General features: G+C 41.3%; 1 protein-coding gene across 1 annotated transcript in view; it reads left to right on the forward strand.

Annotated features, from left to right (window-relative positions):
- LOC116949573 (stannin-like) overlaps positions 1-17,797 on the forward strand; it is a 56,161-nt gene extending 38,364 nt beyond the window's left edge. The window contains exon 2 of the mRNA XM_032967008.2: positions 5,102-17,797. Within this exon, the coding sequence (XP_032822899.1) occupies positions 5,465-5,788 (324 nt within the window). The 5' untranslated portion in view covers positions 5,102-5,464 and the 3' untranslated portion in view covers positions 5,789-17,797. The remainder of the gene's footprint in view (positions 1-5,101) is intronic.
- Positions 17,798-19,103: the final 1,306 nt, after the last annotated feature.

Raw genomic sequence — 19,103 nt, forward strand, 5'->3', positions numbered from 1 at the left:
TAAATTAATAAAATTAAATAACAATAAAATTCTCACGTAGGCTTTCGCGACCAATATTACTCATAATAAAGGTTTTTGGGTTAGATCGCGTTATTTATAAATATGTCGAAACCCTCCACCACCCGACACGGCCAATCAGCAAAATAAAGTGTCACGTTGACAAAAGACAATTAGTTCACTACTTTAGCCCACCGGTGTGTTGAAGAGTGAATCCACAACATTTACAGTTTGAATACGACGTTTCGCTGGTAATTACATCCAGCATCACCATGGAAATGGAGGTGAATAACACACTCCCGTTCCTAGATATTTTGCTTGGACATGGCATAAACGGTAAAATAACACACAGCGTTTACAGAAAGCAAACACACACTGATGCCTATCTGAATGCAGATTCGCATCATCATCCAGCTCAGAAATCCTCTCTTATCAAGACGCTCATACATCGGGCTAAAACAGTGTCAGATGGTGAAAGTCTAGTGAGAGAGATCAAACACGTTAAAGAAGCATTACGACAGAATGGCTACAATAATACTCAAATTAACAGAGCACTAAATGCCAAATCACGATCGCAAAGCAACACTGCTGAAAGCGATCAGATTCTTAAAAAAATAAAAAATTCCATATATCTCAGGAGTAACTGACAAATCAGCCCGTGTTTTGCAAAAGCAAAACATTACAGTAAGATTTGGTACAGTACACAAAATTCAAAAACTAGTATCTTGCACGAAAGACGAATTACCTAAATTATCAACAGAAGGTGTATATCGGATTAATTGTTTATGTGGCAGATGCTATATTGGACAGACGGGACGTAACATCAGCATAAGACTAAAAGAACACCAAAGAAATATTAAATAATCTCAAACACAGCTGTCGGCAGTGGCAGAACATGCTTGTCAACAAGGACACTCAATTGATTTTGATAACGTTGAAGTGTTGTGTAAAACTAATTATTACTGGCAAAGACTAATTAGAGAATCCATTGAAATTGAGAGAAACAGAAATAACTTTAATCGTTCCGATAGCTATATTCTTAGTGCGGCTTGGAAGCGTATTATTAAATAATACATATTACAATTCCTTATAGGGGAAACACATTAATTAACGGATTGCTAATGTACCATATAATCACAATAACACATTACAACTAATTACTAATCTACAACTCATTACTAATCATAACCATTGACTGATTGCCAATCGATTATATAATTACAATACCCCCCCTCCGCCTCAATTCACTGCACCTGAAATGAGTTAAGTGATGACGCCACCCTGCTGCTCTATTTAAGACCGAGAGCGAGGGCTTTACCATTCTGGCGAATTGCCCGATGATGCTGGATGTAATTACCAGCGAAACGTCGTATTCAAACTGTAAATGTTGTGGATTCACTCTTCAACACACCGGTGGGCTAAAGTAGTGAACTAATTGTCTTTTGTCAACGTGACACTTTATTTTGCTGATTGGCCGTGTCGGGTGGTGGAGGGTTTCGACACATTTATAAATAACGCGATCTAACCCAAAAACCTTTATTATGAATACATTCACAACTTTGCCTTTTATATATATGGAGATAAACCCCAATTAGGGATTTCGATCGGATCATTGGGGGGGCACGTGCCCCCTCCCCCACTGGCTCCGCCACTGACTTTACCCATGCATTAAATCCCCCTCCCCCGTATTGGGTATTAAACTTGATCTCGCTCATTTAGTAGTCCATCACAAATCATATTGGAGAATAATAATACATGCTGTGAAATATTTTGTCATGTGTATTAAATGCAAGGCAGACGTGAGTAACACATTAATAACACATCTAAGTAATGCATATTGAAAGCAGGTCAGAATCTAAACTAATGAGGCAAACAAGAGAACAATATAGTGCTTTTGAAAAAAAATACATTTATAGTGGTGCTGAAAGTAGTAACTTTTCAATCAGTGCATATAAACGTATTATTACAAGGATTGGACACATGGGTGCAATTCTAGATTTAAAGCTTTCGTGACTGCTAGGATCCATACTCTTTGGGTCCATTGGGTAAAGTCACGTAGGTGGAAATAAAATAACAAAAAAAACGAGACTGTCCTCCAGACAGTCTCGTCCCTTCACCTGATGAAGGCCGCTTGTGTTGTGGCCGAAACGTCGTGATTTTTTTTGTTATTTTATTTTCACCTACGTGACTTTACCCAATAGAACCAAAGAACATGGGTGCAAACAAAGTAAATGCAACTAAAGCTGAAAAGTGTGTAAATAATTGTGGATTTACTTGTTTGGAATTACACAGAACTATAAATACATGGATCTGGGAACAAATGCATATCAGCGACCCAGTGACTTGAGGACTGGAAGTGTGCTTGGGCAGGACACATCACTCAAGGGATGAGAGCGGACAGATAAGAGTGGTGATAGAATGTCAACTGGAGAAGGTGGAGCAATGAGATGAGTATATCTTCTTGGTTCTTTCGGTAAAGTCATGTAGAATGGAAATAAAATAATAAAAATAACACGTAATAAAATATTTTATTTTAATTTTATTATGTTTTATTTTATTATTTTATTTCCATTCTACGTGACTTTACCGAAAGAACCAAGAAGATGAATCCCTGCAGTCACGAAAGCTGTAAATCGAAAGAGATGAGTATAGTTGCAGAAGTGAGATGGATTGTGGCATCGCAGGACTGAAAGATGGTGATGGCATGAGGCTACCTTCATCAAGTGGTGGAGAGGGAAAAGCTGATGATAATGATAAATCCACGTTGATAATCTTAAAAACAATGTCTTCCCTTTTCAGAATATTTGGAAAATATGTCTTGCCTACAGCAGTCACAAGTCATGTCTGATAAATTACTATAAACATATCTCTTCGCGATGGCGAAGATTATATTATAGTTCACGCATACAATATTACCACTATAATAGCCAGCCATTGGCAAAACAAGTAATTGCCAAAAAATCTAATTGTTGCACATCTATGTGCTGGTCTTATCAATGCTGATACAGAATGATATGTAAAAAAATATTCAACATTTTCAATAAACTTACATTTCGAAAGCTCCTGGGAGCAATGTTAAAATATTCGTTGAATATCTTTTGAATTCTGTACCATATAAATGTTGCATTTTTTGCGGGTTGCTTGCTTCCTTTGGTAAATAGCCCCACGGGCTGCTGGGAAATGCACTTTGCCCATTAATGTTATTTCAGATGGTTTCAAGTTGACCCACAACTGCACTAAAAGGCAGAGTCAAGTGCGGACTTTAAGCTAGTGAATTTAAAAATACATGGGCACGACATAAAAATACATACTTCGTGCCACCAATTGGAGTTAAGGAGAGTGTTAACAAGTGTCACAGTAGAAGTGTTTTAAGTCAACACAAAATTAAGACTTTCCGTAACATTTGGATCTTTCATCCTTATAGGAAATAGTTCTGCAAAGTGAATGTGAATTTCTATACACAAAAAAATCATAGCATCAGCCATAGTTATGATGTGTGCTTAAAAATCAGGGAATATTATTCAATAATTACCAATCTTTTTGCAGGTTTATACGTTCCTCCGCTCCGGAGGTGGGGCTGGTAACATGCTAATTCAACTCCGCCCACACAGCTTTAAAAGACGCGGTCCTTGCCTGACAGCGTTCATTCAAGCTCTGTCTTCTGGATAGACCTGTTTCTTCACCTGAAGAAGGCCACTTGTGTTGTGGCCGAAACGTCGTGAGAATTTAATTATTTTATTATTTATTATTTTATTTCCATTCTACGTGACTTTACCGAAAGAACCAAGAAGATGTATCACTTAACTTTGAGCAAACAAACATTACCGTTTGCTAATTTGTAGAAATGTGTTATACAGTCACACAAAAAATATACATTATCTCTCCTGATGGGTCTTTCGCTGCAAGTGCTAGCAGCTTCAGGAACTGTGCAGCACAATCATAAAAATCTACACCGCAGCAGTATTAATATTGAACTTAATTCACACCGTATGTAGCCAACCATGCTAATCGGAGGTGCGTGGGAAGGAGAAACTAAAAGAGAAATAGGTTTCAAAGACATTACGTTTCAATCTAGATTAAAAGCAGATAGCTTTAGTGGCTTCCTAATATTGGAAGAGCGTTCTAGATGGCCGCAGAAACGCATCTGAAAGTGCGCGATGCAGTCACCGTCTTTGTAAGATGGCTATCCAAATGCTGCTGCTGCGAGGATGACTGGAGGTCGCGTAATTTTTTATGCTCCTTAACGAGATCTGCAAGGTATTGTGGTTAATTTGTGGCAAGCATTTTGTATGTAACGAGTGCGTCTTTATAATGCGGTGTTTTTCACTAATTTTCAGAGGGGGATTGCCACACATTTGAAACCATTGGGTTTGACAGCACGATGATGGGGTGTTTTGACATTTGTGTATTGTCGGGGCCGCACGTCAGGTATCGCACTATAGGCCACCAGTGGCCTGCGGGCTTTGCAATGAAGAACACTTATGTATTCGTTCGGCATGCCTTCTAAATTACACTGCACTTCTGCCAATGTAAAAATATACATTGGCATAAGCGCAAAGCATTTTGCATTTCACTGAATTTTGGGAACGGGTTCAGAGAGGGCATGCACAGCATTCCTCTTGACTTTTATGAACACTATTTGGGTGAAAGCTTTTCAGTTGACTGCATTTAGGCAGAGAGCATTATTTGAACCCAGCAAATGGAATATATTTGGATAGGCACAACAAATACAATGCAAAACGATTTAGATTCATGTTGCGTCCAAATGCAACCGCATCTCAAAAAGCTGTGCAGAACAGTGGGGACATGAGCATTCTGCGGAAAGGAGGCAAATTCACTTATGTATTTATAAATATAAAAAGAAAGTAAAGTCCTAGGAAGAGATGAAGGTCTTGAGTCGAAATTTAACAGGGGTAACGAGTTAAACGCACAGATGGCTGCTGGGTCAAGGGACTGCCAAACTCAGGGAGTAAATGATTCAAGAAGGTATTGTTGTCCTATACCTGACTGCACAAGAAAAAACGCTGGTTATTAAGACATCTGTATGCCAAGCAGATATTTGCACAACATGACTAACAGTGAACATTTTTTTTATGTCTTTCAGGAGGAGAAGCCAGAAGTAATCATCCAAACACAATGACCTTGTGCCATTCCTCTATTCCTCGACTCCATCACAGTAAACACATATTTAAATTTTAGACTTCATCGCGCAAAACATCAGCAAACAAAAACCAAACGATGCTGATAATGGACTTAGCGAAGACTGCCATGCGTAAATAAAAGACGTGGAGAACTACAACAGACAACTACCAAGGAATCGGTCGGTAGTTTTCCTGAAAAAAAAACAGAGGGACAGCGTCTGGCGCAATACAGTCGGGCGCACAGCCTCAACTGGCTAACATCCTCTTCAATCTCCCTCACCACTCACTCTCCTCACTAGCCCACGCCACCTGCGAACCCTGACGCGATGCTGCCCATGGACCACAGTCCCACGACTGGCGTGGTGACGGTCATTGTCATCCTGATAGCCATCGCTGCTCTCGGCGCGCTCATCTGCGGCTGCTGGTGCTACCTGCGCCTGCAGCGAGCATCGTGTCCCTCCGAGGACCAGGAGAGCATGGTGGTGGAGCCGGGCCGGTACGAGGGAGGCCTCAACGCCGGCGGTGTTGGGGGAGGACTGGGCAAAGGCAGCAGCCGGGAGCCTTTCCTCATGGTGCAAATGCCGGCCAAGGGGCCGTGTCCGGAGCGCCAGGCCATCCTCATCTCCGACCAGACAGGTGGTGGCGGCTAGACAACACCGTTTTACGATGGTGGCCCAAAACGACCGTTACAACTACCACTTTGGAAACGTGCCGACGCCTAAAGTAAAAACGACCAAACCAACCGTTTATTATAAGTTAGCATATCCAGTCCCCACCATGCTGTCGTACACACTGTAGAATCTCTTTGCAGAATTTACAAACCCGTAATGCTTCGACAACCACATTCAAATGACAGAAGAGGAAACTTTAAGTCCATCTATATTTAAAATCGGAAGCTACAAGACATCTAGCACAAATACCGATCAGAGCTCAATAGACAGTCTATATCACCATAATGATCAGAATGACCAAGATAAATTCATGAACAGAACTCAACTGGACTTTATGTTGTTCCTACCCAATTTACGAAATTTCAATTGTAAAATTGTAACATTTCTCCGATTGCCCTGTCAACAAGTAGTGAACAAAATTAAAAATGCATTTGACTGTATGATATTGCCACTTTCGTGCGGCGGTGAGGAGCTGCTGCTGGAGTGATCTTTTGGGTGGCTCAACGTTGTTGGTTTCTCTCATGCCCACACAGGTGGGGGGGGGGGGAGGGAACCTATCGCGTGTGAAAAAATTCTGATTGCACAGTGTATTTGCTGCTTCAGTATTTAGGTTAGCTTTGGCAAATGCTCCGCAATGACTCTTGTCGAAAACAACAAACGGCGTTGTCTCCACATCACACGGTGGAATGCAACACCGTGGATCGCTGGCGCTCAAAGAAAGCCGCTTCACATTTGTTGTACTACTCAGCTTGCGAGGATGAGACGAGCCGGTGCCTCTCTCTACGTTCATTGCCTCCCTCAAGCCCAAGGGACTGCTCCTTAAAAATAAATGGCTCACTTTGTGTGCGGTGAGGCTGATTAGAAAACCGTGGCTCGAGATGTCACCTTTCTAAGATCAACACTTGACGTGGTGTATCCATTACTCTCCAGCTTCCCAAATTTCATGACGATGCAAGAATACAAAATTAACTGGATCCTTGATTATAAAAAAAAGTTACATGGATCAATATTCGAAGACTATTCTCCATTCAAGTAGCAGACTTTCCAGGGCAATTAAAACAAAATAACACCTGCACCTGGTGGATGGAAGACTGGAACCTGCCATTGCGAGGTTTACTATGGTACATGCTGCTGCGCGTAACTTCTACGAGAAGTGAAACGCAACATTCAAGGGACCAATTTGGCAGTGGTCTACAAGAGCAGATCAGATTAAAACTCACAACTTGTTCAATGAAAGCACCTCATAACAGGAAAATGCACAAGTGGCCAACGTCTGTGCTGGAGCATTGCTTCGCGGTGGTAAGATGTGAACTCCCTCGCTCGTATGCAGGGGATTGTGGGTTCGATCCCGACGCCTGTATATTTGGATTTTGCGTGTTCTCCCCATGGTTGCATGGAATTTTCTCTAGGTCCTCCGGTTTTTCCCTCCACATTTAGAAACATGCGTTTGGGGTATTTGGCTGCTTTAAATTTCCACGTGATAAGCCACTTTCTTGAGCTATCATTTGTGACCAGGTCTCTTCTGAAAAAGAGCTATTTAGCTCGTTAGGTCTTCCCTGGTAAAATAAAGAAAAATTTGTTTTGGTCTGGGCAGGGGCCCAGTGTCCCAGTGTCCAAGACGTTACCCTCTGTGTGTTTCTGTATAATGCAGCATTGACGCAGGTGGAACGAGTATTTTTTCAATGCGTGTCCTTGTACTCTAATACATTATTGAGACAGCTCCAGTTGTGGCCGAATTGTGTTCCGACTGAGGCCAGCGGTGAATGGTTGTCGACTCCACTGTTGAGACAGACGTATGATCTATAGCTGATAACCAAGGGGGATGCCACAGCGCCGAGAGATGGCCCAAGTTTTCCATATTTATCACTCAGCTCTGGTATTGAGTTTTACGGCAACACTAGTAATGCATTTAAAAATGGAAGCTATCTACTGCACACGGGCTGCCAGAGCCATGATTGGTAATTGATAATTGCGAGTAATTGCCTTCCTCAAAAAGTATGAAGAAATCTATTTTCATCTCTCGTGAGGAGAGCTCGGAATGTAGAATATATAAAAAAGAGTGGATTCATTTGATAGTTGGAATAGAGTGCGGTATTGCAATGTAATAATGTCTTCTGTCTGTTACAAGTTTATTTTGCAGTTATTTAAAATATATATATAGTGGGGGAGATACATTTAAGCAATGAGAAAGTTTTAATTAGAATTCTTAAAAAGCCTGCGTTAATAATTATAGCACTTAGACACAGCGACCCTTGTGAGAGGGTAAGGACCCAACTGGAAAATGAAACCAGGTGGTTGACTCTGGATATTGACCAATAGAGAAACTGTTCTTAGTCTACAGACCCAAATATTTTTCACAAATAGACAACAAAACATAGGACAAAGATCTTCCCCCGTCCAGACTTTTCAGGCTGTTTTGACTAGTGCTGTTCACGAGCACCTATGAAGGCAAACAGACACACACACATTCAAACATTCACATTGCTAAGTTGTATGTCGGATATAAGTTAAGTTTTTTGGTTTTTAATTAGCAAGGACAAGAATGGGCATTGTGGGAGTGCACAAGTGTAAAAAAAAGACTTGTTTTTAAGTGGAGTGACATGCAGCGTATTGCTTGCTTATTTATTTTATTACGTATATTCTCCACAACAAAGCCAATTAGTAGTGTGTCCTGTACAGTATTATATAATTGTGTCGAACAAGGACCCATATCTTATAATCTGACAGTTCACCAGCAGCGTTTCAAGCAAGCCTGGCTCGGCATGTGTTTGTCAAAACCGGTCCAGAGTTTTGCTTGTATTGAATCAATGCTGCCGAAATTATTGCACTCCCACACGTCGTTGTGGTTGATGGCAAGTGTAAAAAAATATTTCATTTTGTACGTGGAAGGACAGCTATATATGAAGGAGATGCACTATTCTGTGTGCTTATTTACTCTGTCGTCTCCCAGTGTTGTTTACACACTGCACTAGGCACTCATTTAAACCCAAGTTGACCTTTTCAAGGCCTTGAATAGGTTGGAATTGAATCTAGACCTTGGTATTGCAATGCAGCACAGTGTGTGCAATACTACGTGCCCACTCCATACTACAAAGACAAAGATCGACGTGAATGCACACGTGTGGTGTGAAGGGCGAGGGAAGGAGTAGATGTGGGTGGAGAGAGGAAGGTGACGTTTTCTGCTGCGAGTTTGACTGCCATGCCGCACAAAAGCGTGTTGGTGTCCTATCATCGTTCTGCCGCGCTTCAGGTCTCCCCTCTTGTCGATTCGTCCATGCGATGGAAGAATTCATATTTGATGCATAATTGCTCGGCGCACGCCATCTGCCATCAATTATGGGATTCAGGAAAAACAAACAACAATGGCTGCCGTTACGTGAGAAAAGGACCGGGACAACAGACTTCACCTGCAAACGTGGGTCTGAGTACGCACGAGATTAACGCCACAAATCGTTTTAGGAATTTGAAATACCTACAGTGAGGGAAAAAAGTATTTGATCCCCTGCTGATTTTGTACGTTTGCCCACTGACAAAGAAATGATCAGTCTATAAATTGAATGGTAGGTTTATTTGAACAGTGAGAGACAGAATTACAACAAAATCCAGAAAAACGCATGTCAGAAATGTTATAAATTGATTTGCATTTTAATGAAGGAAATAAGTATTTGACCCCTCTGCAAAACATGACTTAGTACTTAGTGGCAAAACCCTTGTTGGCAATCACAGAGGTCAGACGTTTCTTGTAGTTGGCCACCAGGTTTGCACACATCTTGGGAGGGATTTTGTCCCACTCCTCTTTGCAGATCTTCTCCAAGTCATTAAGGTTTTGAGGCTGACGTTTGGCAACTCGAACCTTCAGCTCCCTCCACAGATTTTCTATGGGATTAAGGTCTGGAGACTGGCTAGGCCACTCCAGGACCTTAATGTGCTTCTTGAGCCACTCCTTTGTTGCCTTGGCCGTGTGTTTTGGGTCATTGTCATGCTGGAATACCCATCCACGACCCATTTTCAATGCCCTGGCTGAGGGAAGGAGGTTCTCACCCAAGATTTGACGGTACATGGCCCCGTCCATCGACCCTTTGATGCGGTAAAGTTGTCCTGTCCCCTTAGCAGAAAAATACCCCCAAAGCATAATGTTTCCACCTTCATGTTTGACGGTGGGGATGGTGTTCTTGGGGTAATAGGCAGCATTCCTCCTCCTCCAAACACGACGAGTTGAGTTGATGCCAAAGAGCTCCATTTTGGTCTCATCTGACCACAACACTTTCACCCAGTTGTTCTCTGAATCATTCAGATCTTCATTGGCAAACTTCAGACAGGCATGTATATGTGCTTTCTTAAGTAGGGGGACCTTGCGGGCGCTGCAGGATTTCAGTCCTTCACGACATAGTGTGTTACCAATTTTTTCTTGGTGAGTATGGTCCCAGCTGCCTTGAGATCATTGACCAGATCCTCCCCTGTAATTCTGGGCTGATTCCTCACCGTTCTCATGATCATTACAACTCCACGAGGTGAGATCTTGCATGGAGCCCCAGGCCGAGGGAGATTGACAGTTATTTTGTGTTTCTTCCATTTGCGAATAATCGCAACAACTGTTACCTTATATTCTTGGTTATTTCGGTAAAGTCACGTAGAAGGGAAACCAAGCTGCTTGGCAATGGTCTTGTAGCCCATTCCAGCCTTGTGTAGGTCTACAATCTTGTCCCTGACATCCTTGTAGAGCTCTTTGGTCTTGGCCATGGTGGAGAGTTTGGAATCTGATTGACTGATTGCTTCTGTGGACAGGTGTCTTTTATACAGGTAACAAGCTGAGATTAGGAGCACTCCCTTTAAGAGTGTGCTCCTAATCTCAGCTCGTTACCTGTATAAAAGATACCTGGGAGCCAGAAATCTTTCTGATTGAGAGGGGGTCAAATACTTATTTCCCTCATTAAAATGCAAATCAATTTATAACATTTTTGACATGCGTTTTTCTGGATGTTTGTTGTTGTTATTCTGTCTCTCACTGTTCAAATAAACCTACCATTAAAATTATAGACTGATCATTTCTTTGTCAGTGGGAAAACGTACAAAATCAGCATGGGATCAAATACTTTTTTCCCTGACTGTACATGGAACTTAAATGGAGTCGGATCGTAATAAAGGATAGCATCCACAGTGATCGTGTAGTTTTGGTCGGGTAACCAAGCTTAAAATTATGCTATTTGCACATTGTTAGATACTTTCCATGAGTCCTGGAAATATCTATGACCAAATCACCGAGAATGACTAATATTGTAAGGCACATTTAGCTAAGTCACCAACCCTTTGGTGATCCTAGGGCTTGCCAGGTGTTGGTTGTTTAGAGGCTGTAAGGTGGCCAGGAGATGGCAGTGCTGAGTGTCACCCTCGTTTGCGTTGTGGTTCGTGTCTCTAGGGCACTCCAGTTTCTCCTCACATGGTCAAACATCCCAATTTTCAGGACTCTGCTGTAAAAGTATTGAGACTTAGTGAGGCCGTCATTGGTAAATATTTAGTTTTATTATTATAACATTCTCATTTAGGATCCTTTATTTTTATAATGTGATACACAACAAGGGTGAGGAAGGTCAGTTATCTGCAATAATCTAGTTCTCAGCTAAGTGCAAGAGGGCATATCAAATTATTTCCCTATAACCTCAGGTCAAGAAATATCTATCACCAAGACAGAAGCACAATACAAGAACAAGACTTACAACAGGTCAGAGATCCATTTAAAGTCCATGCTATTGATATTAATTGTATGTTCTGGAAAATACAGCAGTAACGTATTAAATTGGGACCCTGTTCCATACTGTTGCCATTTATAGTATGTTGAAACAATCCACTGTCGTAATAAAACACCCAGGAAAACAACAAGATACCTTAATGACCTAGCTTTAAGATAGTTTGTTAGAAAATTACACCAATATATGATGCTGAAATTCTGCACAGATAAATCAGAAATTTAAATATGCATGCATGTTGAACTTCTTCCGCATCGTATGTAGCCAACCACCCGCAAGGTAGATGCTGCAATACACATTGCTGCTCCCATCTCTTGAGTGGCCCACCAACCCTGCCTCTAAGTTAGCGGGCTACAGCTGCCAATTGTATAACACACCTTGAGTAGGGCATTTAAACCAATATGTCGGGGAGGTGGAAATAACTAAAGATATTTCATTAGAAATATTAAGTCTTCATCAGCACAATACATTTAGTAAAACTATAATTGTTCATGAAGCCAACAGTGTTTTTGCTCTGATTTGACAATGAATCGGCAACTTCAAGTGACAAATACTGTTGTGAGAGGTTGGATATTACCAGAACTCATTGAAAGCTCACTTACCCGACCTAAATCTTCTATGTGGAGACAAATACGGCAAGGAGGAATATTTATATTCATGCAGTCACGCAAGCTTTAAGTCAAGATTTAAGGGGGAATATTGTCTGCTTATTCATGTTGAATTTAGATATTAATTTGCCAACGACTGTGAATTACCAGAAATGAAAATCGCATACCAAGCATCTTCAGCTTGGCAGGGAAATTGCTCAAGAACTTTTCCAAACGCAATTGGAAATGTTTGGTCTCGCGAGTTATTAAAGTTGTGTTCTGAACCAGAGTCTACAGCAACAAACACCACCGATATATTAACAAGGACAAAAGGGATGCATTCCACACTCGCCATCACGACCACAAACGTCTTCACATGGCACGTGTTCTACTTGTTACAAGGTAGTTGAAAGTCAGTCTTCAAATTAAGCAGTCCCTAACATTAGACATGGCAGTGTGCACATTTTGTGCATTGCCACATGCGAGTTAACATAAAAACTACGTCCAGAAATTTTAACAATCGGCTCATTAAAACGTTGAGGCTCTTTTTGCAGATATGGCAGCATTGTATTTAATTGTTTCCCTTCAACGTGACTTTACCGAAAGAGCTAAGAATAGAAACAAAGAGTTCAGGTTGCTCTCTGCAGTCAAAGACGTTAAAAAGGCGTTCTTTTACAATCAAGCATAAAAGCATTTTAATTTGAAGCTTAAGAGATGAGTATATTGTACTTCTATGAGGGAACAGAACACTAGAGATACTTTACTGCAGACGTTTCTGCGATGATTCGCAACGCAAACATTGCATGATTGCCCCCCTTCTGAGGCCTGCTTGATCAAGAATACGAATTGAATTGATCAATTCCAATACTGTTGAGTCAAGTCCGTTGGACTCAATAAGGTCACTTCGAAGCAAATCCATCAGTCAGATAATAGATATTCAAGCTTTAACTGCTTATTCTTCATGGATATAATGCATTGGATGGACCCTGCAATTGTATGATTTAAACATGGGTTGGGGGTAGCCCTTCCCACAATGCTCCATTTTCAATTGAACGTTGGACAAAGCTCAACTGTATTACGGCTCCCGGCATATCTCATTCCCATGGTGGGGTTGGGTCCATCCATTTTACAAGTACATTACGACTTCTCAAGCCGTGTTATCTCTTTCCATATGATTGGGCAAGTCTTCTCACAGCTAAAAATCTACCCAAGTGATACAATTCACGCATTTCAAGTGTTCAATTGATAATTTACAAAACTCAAACGTTGCAACCGCCAGTCGCTTCACTCAGCATCTATTCCATCCACGTTCCATCGTATTGTTTCTCAGTGTTCATAATACATCAATGCTAACGGCGTTCTTACATTGGTGCCGTGAAAATACCAACGAAATGGCTTCAATAGAGCGCTGTGAACGCGATTGGATTTGCTGTGAGCGTTATGAATGCGATGGTCGGTGCGCTGCACCACGAACATTCGTTTAGCGGCCGTTCAGTTTACAGCAGCAATGGTGCTTTTAAAGAAATGTCAACACGCAGCAGGCGGATGGCTCAGATGATTTATCTTTTAACTCCGTTCACAGCACAGGGCTGATGTGATATTAGCACGTTGTCATGGAGAACAATTTTTGTGAAAGGCGAGGAGTTGATCTGCGGCGTTTATACTGCGCTTACGTCGAGGTTGGCGAGCGAGCAAGCGGACAGCTTTTGGGAGTAGCCTCGCGGTGAAGACCTGAAACACCGCCAGTGACGTCTCTGTACGGTCCACGCTTTGAGATTGGCAACCGCAGCCGCACTGTGGGTTATTCTTAAATCGTGCATTGGTGCTGTGCATTGTTTTGACGCATTTCAATACGGATTGTGTGCAGGGTACTTAGTAATGTGGGTACACACACTCAAAATACATGTAGAATGTGTATACGTGCACACACACACAAAGAAGTGAATTACTGTACAGTTAGCTAGCCTTGAAAAACCTGTTTTGAAATCAAATTTTGGATTTAAAGATTACCTGCCCAAATGCGAGGGTCAAATAATTACCTTCGGCAGGAGCGTTTACCTAAAATGGTATCAAATTGTGAGAGGAATTGCGTTCGGTGGTGAAAACCCTGCAATATTTACAAATGCACATTTTAAATAGCGACGCATAAAGTTTGAGGCTACCGAATTGTCGCTAATGAATATAAGTAACGATGACAAGGCATTTGTGCATCGATTTAAAAAGCGTAATTGTGCGTTGTATATGGATCCTGATTTAATGCAGTGAGCAAGGTTTTGGTTCTCATCGGTATGGTGGTCGATGGAGACGACGTAGAGACGAGCGACAAATGTGTGATGAGGTGTGCACTTGCCATCAAGGACACATCGTGCTCCTTTACTTAATCATTCCATTGGCCGATTTATGTTGGGCAGTATTTTCCAACGCTAGCTGGAAGCACCTTACTACCTACGCATATTGTAGACATGCTTTGTACATTTGTAGCAAAACACATTGTCATTTCCTTTAGAAAAATGACACCAGAGCTTACTAACTTAAACGTTAACTTAAAACGTTTTACAAAGCGCAGAAAATAATGACAATTAGTAATTAGTAATCTTACATTTAATATTCTAATTCAGAAGCAATATGCTGGTATAACTGCATATTAGTTCATTTAAATATTCAAGTGTACTATTATTGTATGTATTTAGAAATACCTAATAATGTACACGGTAGCTTAGATTTATTCGCGTCGGTAGTGTTAGCAAAGTAGTTACGCCGAGACAGAACACTATGCTGTGAAAAATTTGCACAATATGATAAATGTGACTTTTCGTTTGATGTTCGCCTTTGGTGGTCTAGAGTAGAATAAGAGCCAAGTGCCGCTGCTGTGCTCGCGTGGGATGAGACGCTCGCTTTGGGATGAAAATTAGGCGGGGGGAGGAGGCACTTTAGAGTCTGCGCTCGCCAGGGCCTTTACAGAGCGCATGACGGGACAAAAAATACAGCAACCATGAAATTAATAATTTGGAACAAAACTCGCATTTTTGGTTTAAACGTGCGCAAACGTGAGCCATTCAAACGCAACACTTTCTGTAAATGGTGAGAAATGCCAGCGCAAAAAGCAATTGTGCGCTAGGCTTGAAAACTAACAGATTGAACATCAACACAAAGGTGTTGCTGCTCACAAACAGACAGGAAGAAGGTTCGACTGCCATCGCGAGGCTTGGGCAAGGCTGAAAGCAGCATTGTACATGCAATGTGACGGGTTACGTGACATGCACACAAGGTTTGATGGGAATTGTGCTTGCCTGTTGTTTGAGAGCAGCACACGTTTGACCTTTTTAATGTAAAATGTGAAAGAAAATGGCAGTATTTTTGCGCAATTCCAAAAATGCATGGCCCTTTTATCTGCTTTTAGCACCAATCTTACTAATTTTAGCTAAAGCATTGCAATAAATATCACTATTATTTCGACATTGTACATGTTTTACTTGCAGCATTTGTACATTCTCTGAATTGATATGAAATCGTAATGTATACAATATCATAGATTCCCCTTAAACATAGTTACATTATAACGCCTTATTCAATATTGTAAATACATAATAAAACATGGCAAAATTCTAATATTAATCAGTTAATAAATTCCAGTGGAATTATCGGATACTACAGTACATTTTTTTACATCCTACAATGTGATTTTCTAAAATATGCACGTGAAAAAAAACCCTCCAAACAAGAAAAGACATGTTAAATTTCGGACACTATTTTAATTCATGTTTGGACAATACTGCTATTTTTTAAAATTAACTTACACTAGCTTTTGATTTAAAGCTTTCGTGACTGCAGGGATTCATATTCTTGGTTCTTTCGGTAAAGTCACGTAGAAGGGAAACTAAATAATAAAAATATAAAACAATAAAATTCTCACGACGTTTCAACTGCAACACAAGCATTCATCATCAGGTGTGAAAACCACAACAAGAAAAAAATCTTGTTGTGGTTTTCACAAGAAGAAAAAAATCTTGTTGTGGTTTTCACAAGAAATTTTTCTTGTTGTGGTTTTCACAAGAAAATGTTCTTGTTGTGGTTTTCACACCTGATGATGATTGCTTGTGTTGCAGTCGAAACGCCGTGAGAATTTTATTGTTTTATATTTGTATTATTTTATTGTTTCCCTTCTACGTAACTACCGAAAGAACCAAGAAGATATATATTACACTAGCTCGTTAAGCAAAATCCCACGGCGTGTGTTTTAGTACAGCACTGTTCTATAATAAACAAACAGCAAGACCTCATTCACAACACCTACCACCCCAGCCTCTTTTTCTGGAAAGGTTAAAGGTTATGCACGATTTTGCCACCGAGAAGAGCGACGCGCTTCGTTTCCCTTGCACTCCTGAAAGCGCCACAGCAGGCACCGCTGTTTGGTGCAGATGACGGAGGCAACGTTTTCTATCAGTGCCAGATATTCTCCCCAAATACCTCTCTTCCACTGTACCAAGCGAGCCGCACCAGGGTCACGTGGAACCAGCCCGGCGTGGGCTAGGAGGCACCCGATTGTTTTTCCATTGCAGAATCCATGCTGTCTCGCCGACGTCGCACGCAAAATTAAAGAATCGAGACGTATACAGATGACGCCGTATTTGATTTGTACTGACAAGTCACATGCGTTAAAGGTTCGTTAGCTCCAACCGTAGCCCTCCTTGGACCCGAGCCAGATTCAGATGACTTTTGATGCAAGCATAGCACCGTTTGATTTCAACAGTGCAATACCTTCTAAACTATGAGGGCACCACGCTGGCTCGGCTCAAATGTGCCAGTGGAAAACGGGTATAACGGTGTTCCACGATCTTGAAGAGCATAACATCTGTATTTATTCGTGGTACAACTCAGTGTCACATGCACACATGTATCTGTGTGTACATACACACATTACACACATCTTATTCACGCACAGTTCAAAAGTGGCGCAATTAAAGCATTTTAAGAGCAAGATACTAAAAATTGTCACGTAAAAACCTAACATTGCGCTTAACTTTAGCGCCACATTATTGCCAGCAAACAAAAGATATGCCAAATCAAAAGGAAAATCAGTGTCCCCATATGCATTTCGTGCAGTGCTCAGCTCTAATAGTACTCGAGAACCAACAATGGAAATCCCATATTGCAATGACAGATAACAGTTTCTCCCCAGCAGTCACCACCGACTTCGCAGAAAGTGGTGGAAATTGACCATGCAATGCTCATTTTACGAGCTCTGCATGATGATGATGGGGCCGACTTGGCACCGACTGAGACTCGACCTTACGATCTCTTGATTGGGAACTCTGCTGCACGAATCATGTTGCAAGTGCAGCAACGTCAGAGCTTGCACTATTGTATATCCTGGGCATACTTTTTAATATCTTGCACTAAAAATGTATGATTGCTGCTCTAAAATATTGTAATGTATATATGCCTGCATATAAGCATCATGTTAAGTACAAGACTGTCTATTAGCACTGGCTAATGAAAAATGCCAATTATTATTACCTCCGTCAGCTTGGTATTGTGTGTATTAAGTATTTTTTTAATCAAATAACCAATGTCACGATCACGAAGGAACTCATTTCACTGTTAAGAATCGTCATGCCACCCGGATTAAATAAAAGATAAGGTTCAACCAAATACAACTCTTGTGTCGTAATGGTCAAACATGTGGAAGATGATTGCAGTAGCACAGCTTTTAGAGTTTGTGCAGGGAGTGCAAATGAACCGGTGTCCGCCCACAGGCCAGATGGGCCCAGAATCCAGGCTAAGACGATGGAAAGGCCATTGACGGTACGTCGCTGGATGGTTGCTCATCTCAATATTCTGCAGGTACTATTTGGATCTTTCGGTAAAGTCACGTAGGTAGATCACTGTGATCTAGATCACTGATCTTTTATTTTTCTACCTACGTGACTTTACGGAAAGACCCAAAGAGTATGCATTCCTGCAGTCACGAAAGCTTCAAATCAAGATTCTGCAGATACTTTACCACTGTTGCCATTGCAATATATCCAGACTAACAACTCTTGCCCACAGTGTGGCCAATGCTTCCGCTCACTGGCTGGTGTCGAGATCACAGGGAAATGCTGCTTGCGGTTTCTCTGCAGTCATCATCGTTCGCGATGGACAGCCGAAAAAGACCGAACAAATTTGTATAAGCTAAAAATGCACTAATAGCTACTGTTTAGCATTGTCCTATTCTAGAATGACCATTATCCACTGCCCAAAACATTTAAAAGCCAGTGATTGTCTTTAATCAAGTTGTTGATCTACTGTTTTTGACCTGCACTCGTTCACTATAACCATGTGTGTCCATTGGTGCTCCTAAGCTACTGGTGGACATTCCTCGTTATTATGGTAGGGACCAGTCTATAGAATAGGGTGAGGTTAAGCTAAGTACAACGGTTTGTGCAGTCGCTGGAAATAAATCTCAAATGTCCTTTCTGATTTTACACGAATTTCCTGTCATTCTACGAGGATGTTAGAATTCCAGCAGCCAATGCCGATATTAATCTTGGAAGCTATATTTTCATAATATGGACTGCCATACTTGAAATCCTAATTCATTACGCTGTGGGAAATTGAATTGAATGCCTGGTAGCATGGAAATTACAAATTAAATTCAATGGCACATTTTTCAGTCTTTTTTGCTGCTAATCAATTTGGCCACCTTAACTGGCACACTATGCCAATGGTGTAATGGGGAGCAGGGGCAGGTGTCGACATGCCCTGGCAGATACAGTACATTATCGCGGACTAGAGTTCGAACAGACGAGCCCCGGCAACGCACTTGCACAGCACAGCACACCGTGTTCTCAAACACTGTCCTCAGGCCTTACAGAGTCCGGCTCTCAGGTTGTCCTTGTCAATGGGTTCACGAAACAACATGCATGCAACCTTCATCGTTAACAAGAGGGGCAAACCTATGTTTTACCTTCTGTATGCGTA

The sequence above is a fragment of the Petromyzon marinus genome, chromosome 37, assembly GCF_048934315.1.
Source record: "Petromyzon marinus isolate PM22_M1 ecotype Great Lakes invasive population chromosome 37, UKy_Petmar_22M1.pri1.0, whole genome shotgun sequence".
Lineage (NCBI taxonomy): Eukaryota > Metazoa > Chordata > Hyperoartia > Petromyzontiformes > Petromyzontidae > Petromyzon > Petromyzon marinus.